This window comes from Panthera uncia (genome assembly GCF_023721935.1).
Source record: "Panthera uncia isolate 11264 chromosome A3 unlocalized genomic scaffold, Puncia_PCG_1.0 HiC_scaffold_11, whole genome shotgun sequence".
In the NCBI taxonomy this organism is placed as follows: Eukaryota; Metazoa; Chordata; class Mammalia; order Carnivora; family Felidae; genus Panthera; species Panthera uncia.
The window spans coordinates 30,735,218-30,757,852 of NW_026057578.1; the positions used below are offsets into that span (position 1 = coordinate 30,735,218).

Below are 22,635 nucleotides of genomic sequence, written 5' to 3' on the forward strand. Positions count from 1 at the left end.
CTTTTAAATCCATTCAAGTACCAAGGATGTGTCAGGTACTTCGGGGATGCACTGTGAACGAAGAAGGCAGCATTCCCGTCCAAGAAAAGGTCTTTCAACAGTCCAGAAGACAGAAGTTTGAAAAGCCGTGTAAGAACTCTGTAAAACGAAAATCATATCCACTTCCAAGCAGATTGAGATAGATAAGGCGATTACTTATTAGTTCAGTGCCTAGCATAATTAACACTCAATAAGTACTAGAGACAGCTTGGAGAGGCAAAGCCGACTTAAGTTTGGGTTTCACTTCCTTATCACGTGAGTCTCTCCTACACAGGTGGGCTCCGCAGGCCTTTCCACTCAGGGCCTAACAAGTATCTGCTTATACGTGTGAGGGACGCGCCCCGGTTACAGAGGACGCGAAACTAAGATCAACAAAACACCACCCACACAAGAACCTCGAGGCTCCCACCTCTAGCCCCCGGCTACTAGTTTTACTTCTAGGATCCTGGGCGCCAGCGCCAGTCGACCAAGGTCAGGCCCGAGCTGCCATTGGCTAGTCTCCTTCGGAAACACACGCCTTTTCCCGCTTCCTCACGTTGATAGTCCAATACACGCCTCTCCGCTCCTCCCCGGTCCTCTCGGCCCCGCCCCTACCGCCCCGCCTCCCTGGCGGATTCACGCCATTGGTGGGTCTCTGGGGCCGTGATGGCGGCGGTGCGCGTGCGCGCTCGCTCCAGGGCCGCCCTCTCGAGAGGAGCTAGCGGGCGGGTGGTGGAGCAGGCTGACCGTGCTTCTCCTGGGTGAAAGGGCGGCGGCAGCACTGGGCGGGGCAGAGTTCCACGGCGGGCAGCAGGGCTGTGGTGGGTCCTGCAAGCGGCTCAGGCGGGGCGGGGCCGGCCCAGCGGAGTCCGCGCGCGCCCGCACTGAGCTGCCCGCTCCGGCGGCTGCGCTGCTCGCCTGCTGCGGCGTCGCGCCGGGGTCTCCAAGCATGACCGAGCTGAGGCAGAGAGCGGTCCGCGAACCGGACGCACCGCCAGAGGACAAGGTAGCGGCGGCGTCGGAGTGGGCGCGGACGGGCAGCGGCGTCCCCCGCAGGTTCGCGGGGCGGGGGGGCGCGCTGGGGGTCGTCTGGCTCTCTGACCCTTTGTCGTGGCCCACGGCGGCCCCGGGCCTGGGTAGCGCCCAGGGTCTTTGGGTGGGGGCCCCGGCGGAGCGCGCATCAGGGGGCGGAAGGTCCGGGCCCCGGGATCTGGTTGGGGGGGGGTGGCATCTCCCGGGCGCAGGAGGGAGCGCGCGGGAGGTTGCGCGCGGCCACCTGCCTCGCAGGGTTGGTTGGGGTCCTCCTCCAGTCTCTCACCTCCCCGAGGCCTTCCTGGTGTGGAGACGTCAAGACCCCGTAAAGCCTTCTTTGGCAGGAGACTCCTCTGAGTTCGTCTGAGGCTCTCTCCTCTCCTTTAAAATGTTATTTGGGCAGGGAGGCGGCTATCAAGACAAGGCCATGGGCTTTGCTTCTTAGGAGATTTAAATCCTTTCTTGAAAGTTGGATCCCGTGGCTTTCAATTAAGCAGAGAAGTCTCTTGACTCACGTCTTCAGCAGGGGATGGAAGGTATACTCCCCGTATATCTTCCTTCCTTCGAGAGTGGGCATTGATGGGTTAGAGCAGGAAGGTAAAAAAAGAGGCCATCTTGGTGGGGATGCAGCTGGTTGGGGGGTGAGGGATGAGGGGAGTAGACACCTCCGACTCAAGTGCAAGATTTGTGTAGGGGAGCTGAGGAAGGTGGAGAGTGGTTTGTTCTGTGGAGGTGGAATGACAGCCTAAGGATTGGGACTTCGCGGTAGTATTTCGAGCTTCAGGAGCAGTGTATTTGGTAAATTCATCTGGCAGTGATGTGTAGAATGGACCGAGGGAGCCTGGGCCGGAATCGAAGACACTGGTTAACTTGGAGGTTGCCAGTGTGTGACCTGCACATGTTTGCTTTGGTTGACGTGCTATTTTAAAAACCAGAAGGTTTCTCCCAACTTTCTGAACTTCGGGCCTATGTGGAGAGTTGGAGGGTCTGCCGTCATATTCCCACCTGATTAACGTGGGGCTGGAGCTGAGAAACAGCAGTTCCCACCAATCCCTGTTGCCCTACACCATGCCTACAGCACCCACTTATGTATGTTGCTTGCCTGGTAACTGGAGGAAAGGGGCATTAGGGAGACGCCAGGAAGGAAGAAAACACAAGATTTGGTGACAGTGTTAACAGAGCAGTTACACTAGGAGCAGTGTTTTGGGTGAAAGATAATAGGGTGTTAAACAAGTTTTTTGTTCTTGACAGTGGATCGTCCAAGGGCAGATTTTGGAGAAAATTTAGGGCTTCATCAGAAGTTTAGGAGTCACTTGCAGAGAAACGGTACTTTGAAGTCTCTTTACCTTCCCATTAAATGTTCTGGTTGGGCCTAAAAGAACTCTGTGCTACCCTGCTAGTTGGTGAATATTCAAATGTTTGTAGGTGTGTAGCCCTGTTTAAGGGTGAGAGATCAGACCTCATGTTAATGGGACTTTGTGGCCTAAAAGGTGGGAAGAGAGGGAGATAAAAAGAAGGCATGATAGCCAGTGGGTTATAATTTTTGAAAAGCTATTTGTAATAGACATACTTACTGGTGAAAACAAAACCGCCTACCCACGACCCTTGGGATTATGAGGTGAAAGTTTTTAGCCTCCCCACCCAACTCCTTGGGTCCACCTCCCAGAGAAAAAGTGCCGGTTGAGTCTTAATTACTTTCTCCTTCCGTGTTTTTAGGTAGGGAGGACAGGAGGAGCTGTCCAGCTAAAGATACCTTAAATTTTCACAGCTGCACTTAAGCCACTTATACAATGACAATGCCTGGGGTGGTGAGCTCCACTAAGTGCTTGTTCCTAAATCACAGAGGCTACTGCATTCAGTTAAAAGCTGATTGATGTAGTCCATTAGCCCAGAACAGGGCACTCAGCTCCTCACCCAGTCGCTCAGTATTTCTGAACTATCACGTATGGTATTTTTAATAATAAAGGTACAGTTTAACAACTGTGAAATGTTTTCTTTGCCTTTGATGAATGCATATAGTAGAGTCTTTAATAATATTTACTCTATTTCAGAGTTTGAAACACCTATTTCCGTGACTCTGGCTTTGCTGACATTCTTGTGTTAAAACAAAATTAGAAGTAATAAAACAAGTATATCTCTTTAAAAAAAATTGAATTGTGAAATGAGGACTTTCTTATTTCATGGTAGAAGAATCCAGAAAATAATACCAGGTCAATTCATTAAAAGAACTGGAACAAATTTAAAAGGCTCTTTAAAATGTTCCAGTTGCTTAACGGTTGTGGCAAAATTGTTTTGTAAATAAGCAATCATTAGTTTCAAAATAATCTGGAGAATGTGTTTATTAGAAGTCAGAAGGTATTTTGTTATATTTAGCATCCTAGAATGGAATTTTCAAAGCCAATTGCTAATAAAGGAAATGTTTTCCTCTGGGAGCCGTGCTTATAATTTTAAAGTCCCAAAAGCACAGTATTGTTGCCAAATTTAAGAAACTTGGAATTTAAGCTTTGGGAATGATCCTCTTTCCGACCAACCACGTTTTTCCAATGGAGGTTAGAAAAGAAAAGGATGAAACGTGGGCCAATGAAAAGGATGAAACGTGGGCCAAAAGATTGGCATCTTACAATTTATGTTTGGGTTGACATTTCAAGAGACTTTGTTTTGAAGGTTAGAGTGAAGGCTGCTGTATTTAGGTGCTAGAGTGCTACTTAAATTAGAGCTTTACTTGTTTCAAAGCTTCCTTTGATGGATGAAACCAGAATGGGGAGGAAATAGTGACATCATTTGGAAAGGGGCTGTGCCACTTTGAGCACAGCAGGGTAACTCTGAGCAAGGCACTTGTATAAACACCTCAGTTTGTCCATTCCTAAAATGGGGGTGATAAAATGAGTATGTGCTTCATAGGATATTCCTGTGGATTAAATGAATATGCATGTTACGTAGGGTAGGGCAGGAATTGTCACATTGTGATAATGGGTTAGCTAATGTTGTCTTTGGCTAAAATACAGTTTTATAGAAAAAATAATCTTCACCTTCCACTCTTGTAAGATAATTAAACCATCAAGTTATGACTTTTTGGAGTAGTCTTTCCCTATTCATCACTTTTTAAGGAACGTGTTACAGACAGGGCTTGGCCTTCCTTGACCTATCTTTTTGACTTCATTGTCTTGCTGAATTTTTCAGTGCTCAGAAACACAGGCTGTAGAAGCAGCATCGCTATATGCAATTATCTTCCCTTTACTGCACTAACTATAATATGTTTTAGGACAGTGGTTAGTAATTAAAAATGTTTTATTGATTTTTAAAAAAATGTTTGTTTATTTTGAGAGAGAGAGCACGCGAGCGCCCTTGAGTGGGGGTGGGGGTGAAGGAAGGAGGGTCAGAGAGAGGGAGAGAGAGAGAATCCCAAGCAGGCTCTGCGTTGTCAGCACAGTTCCTGATACTGGGCTCGATCCTACAAACCGTGAGATCATGACCTGAACAAAATCAAGAGTCAGATGCTTAGCTGGCATGCAGGCTCCCCTGTTTTTCTGATTTTTAAGAGTGAACTACTGAAATAATATCTTATTTTAAGAGCTATAAAACTACAGATGTAGGAGAAATGCTGTATTTCAACTTTCTTTTTTTTAACATTGAGAAATACTTTGGTATTGAAAAATCAGTAAACTTTAACTATGGTTCTTCTTTTTTTGTTTTTTTTTTACGTTCATTTCTGAGAGACAGAGACAGAGCACAAGTGGGGGAGGGGCAGAGAGGGAAGGAGACACAGAACCTAAGCAGGTTCCAGGCTCTGAGCTGTCAGCACAAAGCCCAGTGCGGGGCTCGAACTCACAAGCCGTGAGATCACGACCTGAGCCGAAGTCAGACACTTAACTGACTAAGCCACCAAGGTGCCCCTCGACTATGGCTCTTAAACAGGGAGAGAAGGTGCAAGATTTGTCATATAACCTGCCATTTTAAGTTTCTTATTTATGTTGATCAAACTGTAATTTTAAAAGCTCAATTACCTCCCATTTTATGACTACTCAATATTAATTTTTTTTAAAAAGCTAATTTTGAGGCACTTAGCTGGCTCAGTAGGTAGAGTGTGTGACTCTTGATCTCAGAGTTGTTAAGTTTGAGCCCTACTCTTGGTGTAGAAATTTACTTAAAATCTTTTTTTGTTTAAAAAGCTAATTTTGGGGGCGCCTGGGTGGCTCAGTCGGTTAAGCGTCCGACTTCGGCTCAGGTCATGATCTCACCATTGGTGGGTTCGAGCCCCAAGTCGGGCTCTGTGCTGACAGCTCAGATCCTGGACCCTGCTTTGGGTTCTCTCTCTGCTCCTCCCCCACTCACGCTCTGTCTGTCTCTCTCTCTCTCAAAAATAAATAAACATTTAAAAAAAATAGCTAATTTTGTTTGAAATGTTTTGTGTTTGCACACATTTGTGATATTTCATTAGAAGAATTTATATCTTTTAAAAAGTTTAAATTATTCTCATCGGGTGTTAGAACTAGAAGGATCTCAGGGGTCATTATTTTATACAAGAGGATACCACATCCCAGGGGGTTTACTTGCTGAAGAGCACACTGCTCGTTAGAGGCAGAATGGGTCCTAGTATGAAGGTTTTCTAATTTCTGTTTTTTTCTCATGTTGCATATGCTGCCTTCACAGGTATAGACTTAATTTACAGACTTTAAAAGCTCCAATACAGATTGGCTTTGATATAAAACATGCCCAGATATCACCTGTTTTTCTTATGTGGCTATAAAAATCAGAAAAATGGCAACATTTTTCGATGTGTGTGTGTATATGTATATATATGCATGAAAATTCTCAAATGTGGAGATTCTGAGGGAAAAAAATTGGCAGAAAAAGTTGATTAGGCCTAGTTTTCCCCGTTACTGGATGACTGGTGATTTCTAGATTTTTTTTTTAATTTTTTTTTTTAACGTTTATTTATTTTTGAGACAGAGAGAGACAGAAAATGAATGGGGGAGGGTCAGAGAGAGAGAGGGAGACACAGAATCTGAAACGGGCTCCAGGCTCTGAGCTGTCAGCACAGAGCCCGATGCGGGGCTTGAACTCACCGCGAGATCATGACCTGAGCTGAAGTCGGCTGCTTAACCGACTGAGCCACCCAGGCGCCCCGTGATTTCTAGATTTTGAAGCCCATCCTTTGGGGGAGCCATTTGGGTATCCTTGGAAGGAGCTCCCGGTGTGGTGCGGGTTTCTCCTTCTGAGCTGTCTATGAGCCTGCTTTCCGGATGATGACTCATAGTATTGGAACTGTCTGTTCCAGCAGTAATCAGTCACTCAGTATTCAACATACCTTCTCCTTAGAACATCCCCTGAATCCAAGGTCTGCTGTGTTCAGTCTTTGTTGTCTCCGAGGGAGGAGGGCTGGTGTCTGTGTTCGTGAAGAAAATGTTCAGGATTTTATACCGGTTCGGGCTCCAAATATTTGGGGAAATCTAACTTTGCCCCCAAATGAATCTTGTAACTAATTTCACAGTTGCAAAAGGATGCAAATGATCCTCCTTTAAACTGTTGGAAAGAATGTGAGCATCAGTACAGTAGCCCCCCACCCCCTATCTGCAGGGGACGTGTTTCAGGACCCTAGTGGATGCCCACAACTGCAGATCTCACCGAACCCTGTATATACTGTGTTTTTTACTATACGTACATACCTATGCTAAAGCTTAATTTGTACATTAGGTGCAGTAAGAGATTAACAACAGTGTTAAAATAGAATAATTATAGCCATGTACTATAATAAAAGTTATGTGTGTTCTTTCTCTCAAAATACTGTTCTGTACTTGCCCTTCTTGTGACAATGTGAGATGATAAAACGTCAACGTGATGAGGCGCAGTGAGGTGAACGATGTAGGCACTGTGACTTGGCAGTTGGCTACTGTTGACCTTTTGACGATACCTCAGGAGGATCGCCTGCTTCCAGACCCTGGTTGACTGCCGGTAACTGGGACCTGGGAAGGCAAAACTGCAGACTAGGGGACTACTGTGTTTCTGATTTGTGTGCCCTTCCATCCGTTCTCGGATCCACACAGGTGGAGTATGTTGAACTTGTTTGCAACTTGCAGAGTAACTTCCTGCACACAGCTTCTTGTTCCCTGTGCTCTGACAGCCTCCCTGACTTTCCTGACTGGTGCTGGAGGCTGCTGGGTGTGAGAAAGCATGGCCTTTCATGTGCTGTACTGCCTCTGGTTTGTGAAAGAGACATAGAGACCCTGACTCTTGACTGGTATTTTTGCCAGGGTCTTTTTGGAAAAATACGAATTTGTTCCCGACATTGGGCAGAGTTCTTGCCTTCCAGGCCTTGTCACGTGGTGGTGCAGTGCCAGTGATGGTAGGCTGGTTCCACTAGGCAGCTCGCCCTGCTGGTCCCTGATCTTTGTTCTTCTGCTGTTTGCCCCAGCAGTGGGGATGGCATAGGGCCCATTCAGTTGAGTGACCTTTTCAAGACCTTATTGTGTCATTTTGACTGGACAGTGCATGGTTCAGAATTCAAAAGGTGCAAAGGGTACACTGTGACTTGCAGCTTCGCTCCTACCCAGTTCTCCGCAGAGGCAGCCTCTCGAGCCAGGTTGTGGGGCTCCTGAATGCCTGCTGTTGGTGCGGGACCTGATCAGTCTTTCCAAAGTCGGATGTCCTTTGTATTAGGGTCACCACAGGGCCAGTCTGGGGCTTCTCTGGAGACTCCGCTGTGTTTTTGAAAGAGCCCTTGAGTCTAGGATTTCCTGACAATGCTCTCTGCTCCTGGGTCTCTGATGTTGAGAGGATCTCTGTCATTGACCCCAGATTCCTCAGTGGGTGATTCTCAGAGCCTCCTCCCCACAATCTGTGTCCTGCTAGTCCTGGTGGTTCCAGGGGCTTAGAGGACATTCCCCAGTGCACATCCCTTAATCAGTGACTATCTCAAATCTGACTTGTCTTGTTCTAGACATTGACCCTCTTTCTGTCTCCTGTGCAAGTAGAATCCTATCTCTGAGTTGCTCCAGCTTAAAACCCGTTGGTCCCTGTGTCTCTGCTCCCTCACCGCATCTAGGTCACAGGTTCTACCCACATGTTACCCAGATTCCTTACCTGTTGCTCTTGTGCATTTCACATAATTCAGCACTATTGTGAACCCTTCTAATTGAGCTCCGTTCTTCCAGAATTTGCATGGTCGGTTCTAGTCCATCTGTCCTTTCTGTCCTCTGACAGCTCTGAAACCATCCTGTAAATTACAGGGGAAAAAAGAATTCTGGCCCCTTTTTCAGATCTCTTAAACTTGGTCCTTCATAGCCTTCTCTCTTAACTGGTCCCTCCTCTTGCTTGGTGACCCTATGGTATCAGTCTTGGCTCTTGCTGTCTCCGACCCCTGAATTGTGCTCTTTCTCTACACTCTACCTATTTAAATCTTATTTTCTCAAAATCCATTTTGGATCTTCTCCATCTCAATACTTTACCAGGCATATATTTATTGTAGAAATCACAGAAATGTATACATAGGAGAACAAAATCCATCTGTAATCCTGTAATGCAGAGAAACAACCATTGTTCAAATGCATGTTGCTACACATGGCTGTAATTGTAGTTACCATGTATGATCTGATAGCTTCCCTTTTTATGCTGTCAGAAGCATTTTCCCACATCGTTAAGGTTCATTAAGTTCTTTGTAAACAATATATCAAACTTTTTCTCATTATGAAAGAAACAGATGGAAATAAAAAGATATTCATTGTAGAAGCACCAAAAAGAAAAGAAATCACCTTCAACCTGCCATTCAGAGATAACCAACCACTGTTGGTGTTTTGGTGTATAGCCTTTCTTTTTATACACATTGCACCTTCCTGTATTATATATACTACTGTTTTATAACTCCGTTTTACTTAAGAATATGCCGTAAACATTGTACAAGTCTTTAAACAATGAACCAGTGTCCTTTCTTTGGCCATGTGTCATTTCACTGTGTGGCTGTACCTTAACTTATCGAACCAATCAGGCTCTTAAGTTGTTTTAAGTGTTTTTGCTATTGTAAGCATGCTGCAGGAAGTACCCTTGTTAAAACAAAACAACACAAAAAACCCTTTCTGCACTTGCATAAAACCCTTTCTGCACTTAGATAAGTTCTATGTTTAGAACTGCTGCTTCAAAAAGGGATGTACGTTGTCTAAGCTTTTGACACAATGTTTCCTTCCTGCAGTAAATTTGTAGCACCCTAACTTCATGAGAGTGTCTATCTTTGTGGTCTCTCCTCTCCCACAGAGACATACGGAGTATTTATTTGTTTCTTGATCTTAGAAGAGGCGTTATAGCCTAGTGATTATAAGCACTGACTCCTAGTTGGACTGCTTGGTTTATAACTTGGCTCCCCCAATAATTTGACTCAGTTTTCTCATCTGGATAATGGGGCTTAGAATGGGGTTTGAGGCATTATCATGCTTTTCCCATAGGAACTGTACCTTAGAGTAACCAAATAGTTGGTTAGAAGTTTCTCTTTATAGCCCCCCCCCCCCCCCCCCGTGGCTCAGTTAAGCCTCCGACTTGGCTCAGGTCATGATCTCATTGCTTTGTGAGTTGAAGCCCTGTGTCAGGCTCTGTGCTGACAGCTCAGAGCCTGGAGCCTGCTTCAGATTCTGTCTTCCTCTCTCTGTGCCCCTTCCCTGTTGGCACGTGCTCTCTCTCTCAAAAATAAATAAGCATTAAAAAAAAAAAAGTTTCTTTTTACTGGATAAATAAATGGAAAAGGAGTTATAGAATATTAATATATTCAACTCCCCATTGAATTGATAGAATGAGACCATAACCATCAATGCTGCTACCATGACAGAGACAGCCAGACATTGTGGATCTCCTGATGGAAGTACACAGTACTACTGATGGAGGAATCTTGTCCAAAAATCATACCTGAGCCTGATCAAGACTTTAGTTCTAAGTGCTAGTTGACAGGAAATTCAAAGGACAGGAGAACACGTTGAAAAACACCACTGGACAAATGACCTGGTTACTTTAAAAAATACATGGCAAGAGACATCTTGACCCACTTAAAAAAAGGGTGTGTGTGTGTGTGAGCAATAGATATGATAAAACCTACAGATTAGAAGACTTGAGGCATGTTAATGATTTCTGGACCTCATTTGGATCCTGATTTAATGAAACTGCTATGAAAAGAAAAGAATTGAAAATTTTCTGTAAATATGAATATTGGAGATTTAATATAAAGGAATTATGAATTTTTATAGGTATGATAATGGTATAGTGATATTTAAAAGTCCCTAATGAAAACACTATAAAAGAAACAATCTATAAATAGAGCTACCTTAAAATTAAGAACTTCTGTTTATTAAACTAAATGAAAAGGAAGTCTACAGATGAGAAGATATTTATAAAAAAGATACTTGACACAAGAGTCATATCCAGAATCTGTATAAATAATTTCTACAAAATGAACATGTAAAAAAGACAACTCAGTTTTAAAAAGGCTCTTTAGACGGTCAATAAATATATGAAAATGTGCCCAACATCATTAGCCACAATGAGATTTCCACTGCACACCCACCAGCATGGCTGGGATTAAGAAGACTGAAAATACTAAGGGACGGCACGTACGTGGAGTTCATATACTGTTTGGGATAGTATAAACTGGTACAATTACTCTGGGAAACTGTTTGGCAGATATTTACTAATGCCTATTTTATACACAAATCTTACGACCTAGGATAGATCCTAGGTGATTACCTGATAGAAATCTGTATATAATGTTCACTAAAAGATAAATTCTAGAATATCGAAAGCAGTGTTCTTGGTAGTAGCCCCAGCCTGCAAACCACCCAAATTGGGAATAATGCTGCCATAAACATGGGTGTACAAATATCTGTTGGGATCTCTGCTTTCAGTTATTTTGGGCAGAGACTGCAAAGTGGAATTGCCGGATCATATTGTAATTCCGTGTTTAATATTTTTAGGAACCGCCACATTGGTGTATTCTTATATTTTAGGGATTTCTGTTTTAATTTCCAATAATGGCAAATATTGATGCATATAACCTACATAGAGAACTATTGAGGTCCTCAGTAATTAAGAGTGTAAAGAGGTCTTGAGAATTAAAAAAAAAAAGCAAAAAAAAAAAATCAAGAACTGCGGCTTTAATGAACTGCATTATTACTCACCAAGGAAGAGAAGGATTGAAGCAGTCTTTGCTAATGGATGTAGATGAGGTGGGTGACATTCTCCTTTGCCCTCCAGTGTCCCAGTTTGGAGGATACGTTATATGGTCACCCTAATGACGGGATCCATTATTAGGTGGATGGTCAAACTGGGCAACCCACTCACCTTTGCCTGGTGTTGTAGCGGAGCTTCCTAAACTGGCCAGCTTTCATCTTCTTGTGGACCGTGCTTTAGGATGAAAAAACTACAGAATGTAGCTACATTACATTCCTGGTTGTTACATTAAAAATTTCTTTGTATGATGCTGTAAGACATCATGTCATTTTTTTTTCTAAAGGAAAACCTCTTATATATTCACAAAGCATATGTTGCCAGTGCGACTCTAAAATTCCAGTAATTCTGGAGACTGTACATTCCTTTTGAATTTTGACTAATGACTTGAAATTTATCTAATGATTCTGACCTCCTCCCAGTGTTATTTGGAATGTAACTTGAACATTTCCCCATGCATTGTTTTGTTTCCTACTTCAGCTCAGGTCATGATCTTGCAGTTCATGGGTTTGAGCCCCACGTTCGGCTCTGTGCTGACAGTTCAGAGCCTGGAGCCTCCTTTGGATTCTGTGTCTCCCTCTCTCTCTCTGCCCCTCTCCCGCTTGTGCGCGCTCTCTCTCTTAAGAATAAATAAACATTAAAAATATTTTTTTAAATGCCAAATGGATTTTTGAGACATAAATATACATTTGTTTCTTACATAAACATTGACTGAAAACCTCATGTTGAAGATCATGTGCATTGTTTGAAGTTTGCATATTAACAATCTGTGCCTATGTTCCCAGGCAGACACCAACTGGGGAGGGTTCGCAGGGTGTGCTTACTTGGTACAGTCTCTTCCGGCCTGCAGAACACCTCACTTCCTCCCAAGACAGGCGGCACCAAGCCCATCCAGTTGCTAGTCCCTCTACGCAGCCCAGAGTTCCGTGTCACCATTTGATGTCCAATGGTCTCACTGGGTCTGGTGACTACGAACTAAAGGTTATCTTCCATCCCTCTCTTCTTCAAGGACAGCTGGGACAGGAGGAAGGAGGCAGGATAATCCAAATAAGTTTTCCCATTTGGACAAGGAGAGGATGAGGAGGACACATAGCAATGTCTTGGCTCACCTCTCTCCAGACTGGGAATTTGTCTGAGACTCTGTTGTGCTTAGATGGGGCCTGTTGCGCGATAGACTTCATTTTAGGTTGAGCAGTTAGGGAGTGGGACCTCCTAGATGCCATCCACCATCCCATATGTCAGATCTCAATCCAGAACCCTCCAGGGTGGTGGAGGGCAGAGGGCTTCTACTTTCTCTGCAGCCTTCCTGAAGTGTATACTCTTGTCTACACTTTGTTTCATTTCCTCCATCTTTGTTCTTCAGTTTACTTTGTTATCCAGAAATTTGTTAAAATCTCACATCCATGGATGGTCCCAGTCCCCTACTATTTCTGCCTAAAAGGCCATGGTTTTATTCCTTACTGTGCTTAATGACATTCATTTCAGTGGGATATTGAGGTCAAAAGGCATGTGCTCTGTCTGCTTTTACCAACAGGAAGTTTTCAGTTTTGAGAGACTGAGTTGATCTTACATTAGAAGCAGGCTGTTGCAACCCTTTGTTGTTCTGTGTTGGGGGCGAAGGATAAAAATGGTTGCTCTTGACTGATGACACCTGTGAATTCCGGGCTTCTGCTCTTGACATTAAGAAGGGCAAGAGCTGACGAGCGACCCTAGGAAGGGCCTGTGTTTGACTGGAGTTGGCTGGTGGAGGAGATGAGACTGGGCAGGGGACCAAGGAAGAGTCAGGAGAGAGGTGTGCTACCAGATCCTGAAAGAACAAGTTTTTGAGAAAAAAGAAACACAGCTTTTCAAGTAGATCAAGTAGAATGAGTAGTAGACAAGGTTTTACCTTGCCACCATTGTTTCCCACAATGGTCCAAAAATCCTTTCATGGAAGATGGTATCTCAGAAGGTGATGGGGCCTAAATTTTTCTGAACTGCAAACTTGTATACATGTATACAAATATAAAAGCTTTATACGTGGCCCATTTAATGGATTTTGTTAAACTTTTATAATATTTATTAGCTTCTATCATCTTATGAAATAACCAATACTGTGTGTGTTTATAACCTATTTCTTTAAGCATTACCACAAAGTCTCTGGCTTCTGTACCAAAAAGTAGTTGCTGCCCTGTTAAGCTACACGTGACTGAAAACCAAAAATGATAGTGGCTTAAACAAGACAGAAGTATAGATACACTTCTTCCTCACACAAAAGAAGTCTGGAGGTGGGCATTCCAGCAGCTTCACAGTGTCAAGGATTCAGGTTTCTTCTCATCTTGCTGTTTACCATCATGAGTCGGGTGACTTCCACCCCTGGTACAGGATGGCTGCTGGAATTCCAGCCATCACATTCATATTCCAAGAGGAAGAAGGGAAGGAGAGAGTCCTTTCCTGTAAGGACTCTTTCTAGGAAATGCACTATTTCTGCATCTATCCCATTGGCCAGAACTCTCACATGTCCTTGTCTGGCTGCAAGGGAAACTGGGAAACGCCCCCTCTTGGTGGTTGTGTGCTTGACTAAACCTTGGGGTTCCTATTACAATGGAAGGAAAGGAGAATGGATGTTGGGACAAACGGAGAACTGTGAGCACTTCCATGGGCCTGAAGATGCCTATGAAAAATTGGCATAGCAGTGAAGAAGCAAAGCTGTGGGAGGACGAAGGTAGAGAGTAGAAAAGTCCAGTTTTGGTGGCTCAGGGTCTCCTCTGGTGGTGGTAGACAGCCGAGTCACTGACAGCCAGACAAGGAGAAAAGAGGGGCTGTTTCACAGGTGTGGGAATGGGAAAGAAGGGCCAGGGGATCAAGCACAAGGAGCTGCCTGCTGCTTAGTGGGAGAACCGTCCAGGCACAGGCCTTGGGTATTTATTGGTGAGTGGTCCATAAATGTCTGGCAAACAAGAGTAATATCCAGAAAACTCCCTGCATCCCAGTAGTTCCCAACTATGTCCAGCAACATTTTTTCTAAAGGTAGAGGAAAAAAAACAGGCTCTCAGTTTCATATCCCTCCTCTAATTTATATCTTGTGATCTCTCTCTAGGGAAGAGCAGTAAATGTTACCTAAAATGACAATCTTCTTGTTCTTTTTTTAAGTTATCTCTCTCCTCAACATGAGGCTTGACCTCACGACCCCAGATCAAGAGTTGCATGCTCTACCGACTGAGCCAGCCAGGTGCCCCTAAAATGATGATCTTAATTCTTATGAAGTTGTACCTGTTCAAGATAGCTAGCGGTGGTGCTGCTTTAACAAGATGGTTTCAGAGAAAAATGATTATCGCACATGTAGCCTCTTTCCACCATTGCAGCGGAAATGTATGTTCCCTAGATGTTGGAACAGTCAATTGCTGGAAATCCTGGCAGGGCTGTCTTGCTACCTGAAGGGCCTAACAAGCATGCCATGGTTAGGGTCTTAGTGCGACATGGCAGTTTTCTTTGGAGAAATGAATCAGTTACTAATAAGTTCAGTCTTCAAAATAATAATAGTCTTCTAAATAAGAGGTCATTGGTGGAAAAATAATCAGTTGAGAAAGGGTCCCATTATGTCGCATGTGTAAGCAGGCTCAGGGGGACTGACCAGCCAGCCTGCATTCTGATTGCCTCTAGCCAGTTTTTTTCCAGGGGCTTACCTCCGAAGGCATAAATCATGAATCTTTTCTGTTCCCTTCCACTGTAGGTGTATAGTGTCCCATCCTACTCTGAGTATGAGGGTAGTTGTAGAAGCCCAAGGACCTTCTTCACTGGCTAGTTTAAATAGAATCTCCCACTACAATCTGCTCTGTGCTGTGTTGAGACTGATGTCTGTCATCTCCTATAGTGTTGGGCGAACAAGAGCCACATGGGCTTTGTTTTCTTACAGGGATGTCAGCCAGACTCTCAGTTTTCCAGAACAGTTGCCATTTCTATCTTCTGTCTGTTCCATAGAGTTCTCTGTACAGAGAATTTTCAGTTTTCACATAGTGGTCTGCTGAAAACACGCCATGGCAGAGTAGCTATTTTGAGCACTTCTGACAAAGGGCCATTTCTTCCAGAGATATTTGCCTTTCCTAGAGGCTTTTTATCAGACAGGTGGCATCTCATCGTTCTGCTTGAGGGTCTTGCTTGAGTCCTGGGAGAAATGATTAGACATCCTGTTTCCTGGATCTCAGGAAGAATTATCTGGAGTGTTGGGTTTGGCATTCTAACACGACTCTTACATTTCTCATTGGTCTTAAAGTATCTAAAATAGGAGCTCTCTGTCTTCTCTGCACTGGGCACAGCTCTCCTGCCACAGCCCCTCGTCCCCTGAAAATGTACACCTGGGCAGAGTTTGTCTCCACCCCTTCTTTGTCAGGAGCACTTCTCAGCTGTTGAGCAGCGGTGTTAAAACCACTGAAAGTTGAGAGCCTTATCAGCTTTGGCAGTCCCATGCCTTACTTATTCCCAGCCACATCTTCCAAACCAGTGCCATTTCAAGGGACGTCCACACAGTAGCCAAGTTCATTGGGGCTGGGGCTGCCGCAGGAGGGGTGGCTGGCTCTGGGGCTGGAATTGGGACAGTGTTTGGTACTTCCATCGTTGGTTATGTCAGGAACCCTTCTCTGAAGCAACAGCTCTTCTTCTGTGTCGTCCTGGGCTTTGCCTTCTTGGAGGCCAAGGGGCTTTTTTTCCTGATGGTGGCCTTTCTCACCTCCTTTGCCATGTGAAGTAGCCGTCTCCACCTCCCATAGATCTTTCTCCTGAGTCTCATCTGCCCTGTATGTTCCTTTTCCTATACCTCCCCAGGCAGCCTGTGGAAAGTGGTTGGCTCAGGGTTTGACAGAAGAAAGACAAATAAATACTGTATTAATAAGATTTAAAAAAAAAATGTCCAAAGTACGAGAATGAGCCACTATTTGAAGTTGAAAACAAAGACTTTTAGTGTCCAGGGGACCAAAAAGGGGATGGGAAACCAGGATGGTTTGAGATTTTTCAGGGCTCCCCTTTTTTCCAGGGAAATTTGGCCTGGGATGTCCATCTTCATTCATCACAGATCTCTCTTAGCTTTGATGAGTTCAGTATAGGTGATGTGGTTGTGGAAGCTGACCTCAGGGGCTGGTTGTTTTGGTTACTTTTGAAGAATCTTATGTTGCCTCCTATGGTCATCTGTGTGGGATTCTAGGGCTCGCTCATCATTCTGAAGTGTTCAGCACTGCCTGGGCGGGGGTGGAGGAAAGTCTTGTGGGGTGGTGACATTTGAGCTGGAGGAGCAGGAATGTGTCTGGAAAGATGCACCAAGAATGAGTCAGGGGTCCCAATGGGAAGGCCTTGAGGGCCAGACCAGAGAGTTTAGGGGGAAGCCAGTAGAGATGTCAGCACAGAGGAATTGAGAGGCTTAGATGTATCCATTTAGTACTTTTTTTAAATTACGGAAGCAATACTTGTTTGGTGGAAAATGTGGAGGTGATGAGAAAGTATTAAAAAATTTAAATTACCTTTAATTTTACTACCCAGAATGTAGCTGCTGCTAACATTTTTATCACGTCCTGCTGATCTTTTTTCTATGGCTGCTTGGTGTTTTTCCCTATTTTTGTTAAGTAGATCATATAAATTGTTTCTTCTTATAATGGTGTGATGCACATCCTCATGTAAATGATACATTTCTCCAGATACTCATTTTGGATATATTTCTCATCAAGGAATGGCTAGATCAGAGGAGATGTGAATCATTTAAAGGCTCTTAATACGTCTTTCCAAATTGCCTTTCAGAAAGGTGGTACTAATCTATATTTGTGTGAGCCCTATGTGAGTGTACTGGTTTTCTCCAAGCCTCGTTCACAGTGAATATTCTCTTTATCTATTTATTCACCCTGATGTGAGAAGATGGCTTCTATGGCCATTTTCTTTTTTATGTCATTGATTATTAGTGAGGTTAAATAAGTATACAGGTTATTTGTATTTGGCAAATTGTCTCTCCTGATTTTTTTCTGTTGGCATGGCCGTATTATAAGAGTTTTTTTTTTTTTTAATAGTTAAGGGAGCTGAAAGAGCCAAAGTGATATTGTTCCTAAAGGATTTTTTTTTTTACAATGATGATTTGTTTTTCATAGACATGGTGCAGTGATCACCTGGCAGGTATTTGAGGGCCAGGGGGCGCTGTTCAGTAGGGCTGTGATGTTATTATACGGCCTGACTGATCATGCAGCCACCAGCTGGCCACTTGTATGTATATCTAAAGGCAGGCTTCCTGGATTATAAGTATTGGTTGCAGGATGCCTGGGTGGCTCAGTTGGTTAAGTGTCTGATTCTTGATTTCGGCTCAGGTCATGATCTCACAGTTCGTGGAATCAAGCCCTGCGTCTGGCTCTGTACTGACAGCATGGAGCCTGCTTGGGACTCTCTCTCTCCCACTCTCTCTGCCCCTCCCCTGCTCACACACACGTACTCTCTCTCCCTCTCTCAAAATAAATAAATAAACTTAAAAAAAAAAAAAAAGTATTGACTCCGATTTTACAGGGATGAGCTAAAAGGCCTGAAATTCAGTGAGAATTTGAACCCAGGGAGGCTGAATCTGAGTTCCATGCACTTTGTTTTGCCATTCTGCCTTCCTGGCTTCCTGGTCTCCCCAGTCATTTTCTTCTGTCGTTTGGCCAAATTGGCCCTAACACAGGAAGACCTGTGAGTGTCTCAGCGTTGGCCAACAGGGCCCCATGGGGGTGGGAGAGTACTTGCCTCACTCTGCAACAGTCTTGGAGAGAGGAAGTGGGGGCAGTGGCCCCAGAGTTCCTTGGGGCCTGCATACTGGAAGCAGGGGCATCTCAGCACAGGCCCTGCAGGCTGCAAGGAGGCTCGAGCAATGTGAAGCACGCGTGGCATAGAGCCCTCACCCCCTGATGCCCACCTCAGCCCCAGCTCCTCTGTGGCACCCTCTCTATTCCTGCACCCCATTTCTTCATCTTCCTTCCTTCTCCAGTCTCCTGTGGAGATTGTTCAAATTCTGGGTAGGTGCTGTCTCATCAGCAAAGAAAGTCTCTGGAGTTGGACTCCTTGTCTTAGATTTGTGCAGGTCCCATGAGATTCAGTAAAGGCACAGCTCTCCTGCCGACTTGGTCATAAGCTCCTTGGTTGCTGTCAGACTTAGCTGTCCCTAGCACATATGGTTGTCAGAAGGTGGAGTGGTGTTAAGTCAGCTGTGAAGATTAGCAACTGGCCAGGCAGTGAGAACCAGGGCTCTGGTTGCAGGAAGAATTTGTTGAGCGTAGTGACTAGAGTTGTTGTAGAGCAAAAAGAAAATATTGGCATGTCAGGATTTATTTCTAATACTGAAGTGCCACATTATGTTAACATGACGTGTACCCCTTTTAGGAGTAGCTTGACTTCTGGCGCCATATTTTATTTTATTTTATTTTTTTTTATTTTATTTTTAAAAAAATTTTTTTTTCAACGTTTTTTTATTTATTTTGGGGACAGAGAGAGACAGAGCATGAACGGGGGCGGGGCAGAGAGAGAGGGAGACACAGAATCGGAAACAGGCTCCAGGCTCCGAGCCATCAGCCCAAAGCCTGACGCGGGGCTCGAACTCACGGACCGCGAGATCGTGACCTGGCTGAAGTCGGACGCTTAACCGACTGCGCCACCCAGGCGCCCCTTGATTTTATTTTTTGCTAGTTGTGATCCACTGAACTGATTTTAAGACCCAGTAAGTTTCAATCCATAGTCTGAAAAACACCTACCTTATTTTATCTCCTCAATACCCCTGAGACAAGAATTGTTTCTTTCTTATAGGTGAAAAAGCTGAGGCTCAGAAGGTGACGTTATTTCTTCTAAGATCACACAGCATATACTGGTTCCCCCTTTCCCCATGCCTCTGAGATCTCTTCTTGAGATAGACTTGTTTCTTTGGAAAGTCGGTTGCAGCCTTTTTGTTTTTGTCTAGTTTATCACTCCCTCTTACTTGTGTTTACAGGATTGATATTCATTATTAATGTAGCCTTAGTGAATTCCAGTATTCTTAAGTACCGCAAATGTTTTTGTGAATATGAATGGTATACATTTGCTCACTGTTTTGGAGGTTGTGTGGTTTGGAGGCTGTCATGGCTTTCATCCTCTGCCTCCCCCTAATAGAATGAAACTCTGCTGGTGTATAGATAGCATGCAGGTATGACAGATGAATTGGACTAGGTGTAGACAGCTCCTCCCTGTCACCTGCCACAAAGCACTGTGCTGACCTGCATTTCCTTCTCTCTGTGTAGAAGCCTACAGATAGATAATTCTTCTCACCCCATGTCTCCCTCAGGCTGCAGGAAGCCTACCTGCAGGGCCTAAGTGTCATGTGGTCCTGTCATTCTCAAGCCTTTCTGATTGAGAGATTATTGCTCCCAGCCACGACCTCTTGGAGTAAATGCTCTGAGAGCAGCAGGGGCTGGTGTCTAACAGCGCGTGCCTAGAAGTCCTTGATTGGGCACTGAGCCTGAGGACCCTCTTGAGCTGTGAATTACTCACGCCCTGTGTCCATTCTCAGGTCAGGCCTAGTTCTAAGAACCTGGGCCATCTGAGTTCTCCATCCTTGATAGAGTTCTCTGGGAGAGAGGCAGCTTGGAAACTCTCTCAAGACAGGTCTGCAGCTAGCCAGTGGCCTGATAATGAGGGAGGATACTCTGGGATTCAAACTTAAGCACGAAGCACAGGGTCTGTACTATTGGGGCAGGCGGCATCTTTATTCACTAGCCCCTGAGTCCTGCCCAGCCAAAAGAACAGTAGAGATTTCAGGTGTTGAAAACAACATAGCTGGCCCAAAAATGGAGTCACTTTTGCTAAGCATTACATCACCAAACTGAAACTTAGTTTTGGCTCTGGCAGAAATGGAATCTTAAACCAGTCAGAACTCATCTGATAGCACCGGTTAGGTAATCTGCCTTATAGACCCCTGTTGTCCCCTAAAGGAAAACGATCTCACAGTAACCAATCTGCTTGGGCCTAGCGGGACTTCCTTATTCCTACTCCCTTCTGCCTATAAAAGTCTTTCATTTTGTACAGCTAGTCAGAGCTCCTTTCTGTCTTTTAGAGGGATGCCGCCCTATTCAAGAATCTTTCAAAAAAGCCAATGAGAGCTTTAAAATTTACTCAGCTGAATTTTTTTTTTTTTTTTTTTTTTTAACGAAGGAAACCTAGAATGATGCCCTGTTAAATAAGTGTCCTCGTTGCAGAAGTGCATAATAATCTTTGGGTAGAAGATTTACAATCCTGAACATAAAAAGCCATTTTTTGTTGATGAAGTAGGTACATTTTGGTTATTGAGAAGTTTCACTGTGGATTCGCAGATTTCTCCTTAATGCCAGATTACTGAGGTGTTAGAGTTTTTTCATCAAACCTCAACTGTCAGCTGAGACAGAATTGGGTGGGCACAAGAGCCAGCCTGTCCACAGTGCAGAGACTGGAGTGGCCGTCACAGCTGCACCTGTTGCAAAGATGGTGAGTGATTTTCTTGGTTGTTGCATCTGTCTGGGGCAACAACCAGTTGGACAGGGGCTTAGCTTCTAGAAGCCCGAGCTGCAGGAAGCAGGTATTTCCCTTTTGCAAGATTGCTGGACAGGAAAGCAGTCAGTAGCTGCTGGAGATTATTTTCTCATTCTCCTACCACCTTTATTCTCTTGGATGTTTGATGCCTCATCCTTAGGACATTCTTAAAAATTTCCCATTCCTTCTACTTAGGGAATGTGCAAATCTGGGGGAACACAGTGAGACGGGACCATTTCGTGCAGAGCGGCTGGTTATGTGAGAAGTTATGCTTGCTGTTTTAACCTACAGAGTCAGAAACGGAGAACTGTTTAATTGTTCCTTAACTTGTCATCTTCCCACTCTTCCTCCCTTTCTGAAGAAACCTGTGCTGGGGACCTCAGATATATCAGACAGTGTTGTAGGCCATGGGGATGTAGCAGTGAATAACCAACGTCCCTTCTTTTTTTTTTTTTTTTTTTTATGTTTTTTTTAACTTTTGTTTTTTGGGGGGGAGAGTGAATGGGGGAAGGGCAGAGAGAGAGGGAGACAGGATTTGAAGCAGGCTCTGTGCTGAGAGCAGAGAGCCCTATGAAAGCCTCGAACCCATGAACCATGAGATCGTGACCTGAGCTGAAGTCGGAGGCTTAACCGATTGAGCCCCCCAGGCGCCCCCCAAAGTCCCTTCTACCTGGAGTTTGTGCTCCAGCGGAGGCAGACAAATGTGTAATAATTTCAGGTGGTAGTAGTGTTATGAAGAACAAAGTGGGTGTTTTTTTAATAGGAGGGTAGCATTTTGAAGTGTTAGTGTTGGAAGGGCCCTTCCACTAATTAGTCCGATCAGCTCAAAGGACAAATGTGTTCTTACTCTTCCTGGAGCATTTCCCATTGTTCAAGGGAAATGTGCACAGATCTACCTTTTGTAGGGCAGGTCTGAACCATTCAGGGCCCTAAAAGGTTTTACTCTGCCCACTTATTCATTATTCCTGGCAACATTATGACTGTCTGGAAATATAGCTCATTGCCACCCTGGGTTTTATGGGCGCCCCCTGGGGCCTTCCAGTCATTTTAACCTTTGGGAAGGGTGAAAATGCAACCCTTTTAGTCACCAGTTGGATTTGTAGCGCTGTAGCTCTAGGGTGGTCTTCCCCAAAGAAATGCTGGCCTGCCATGATTCTAGGCTTTGTAGATAAAGATTGATGAATTTGATTAAAATTCAGTGAGTTTTTAAAAAAACACTTATGTAGCTTTTACCAAATTCAAGGCAAGGAGCATTCAAGATAAAGATGAATAGTGCAGTCCTGATTTTTGAGGAGTTCGAAATCAAATCAGATTATGGAAAGTTCCCTCTTGACATAAATACACTTGGGCAACAAATGGTGTGAGAGAGGTGTAAGTAACATCCTGTGGGAACTTTATTTGTAGGAGATAAAGCTGGTGGGAAGGATGGGCTGTTTATTTCCTGGGGCTCTTCTAACAAATTACCACGAACTGGGTGATCTGAAACAACAGAAGTTTATTCTCTCACTTCTGGAGGCCAGCAGGCTGAAATGAAAGTGTTGGCCGGCCTGCACCCCTTTCAGATCTAGGGGGGATCCTGTGCCTTGCCTCTGCCCTGCTTCTGGTGACTATTGGCGTTCCTTGGCTTTTGGCCACATTGCCCCTCCTCTCTCAGATTTTTCTCTGCCCCCCTCTTATAAGGGTACAAGTGACTGCATTTAGGGGCCAGAATACACCTCCTTTCAAGATCCTTAATTCAGTCACGCCGTTTGCCATATGAGGGAATATTTACTCTTCTGCAACGTGAGGTAATATCCACCGGTTCCTAGGAAGTCAATCTATATTGAGGGAGGGAGCATTTTTTTATTCCTACTACAGATCAGAATCAGGGAAGACCTT

The 22,635-nt window shown here is 44.4% G+C and overlaps 1 protein-coding gene and 1 pseudogene across 1 annotated transcript in view; both read left to right on the forward strand.

The window, feature by feature from the left end:
* The first annotated feature begins 774 nt into the window (after positions 1-774).
* The window catches only part of CDS2 (CDP-diacylglycerol synthase 2), a 60,189-nt gene continuing 38,328 nt past the window's right edge, over positions 775-22,635 (forward strand). Inside the window, exon 1 of the mRNA XM_049651098.1 lies at positions 775-1,024. Within this exon, the coding sequence (XP_049507055.1) occupies positions 968-1,024 (57 nt within the window). The 5' untranslated portion in view covers positions 775-967. The remainder of the gene's footprint in view (positions 1,025-22,635) is intronic.
* Positions 7,109-18,639, forward strand: LOC125936789 (ATP synthase F(0) complex subunit C2, mitochondrial-like; annotated as a pseudogene).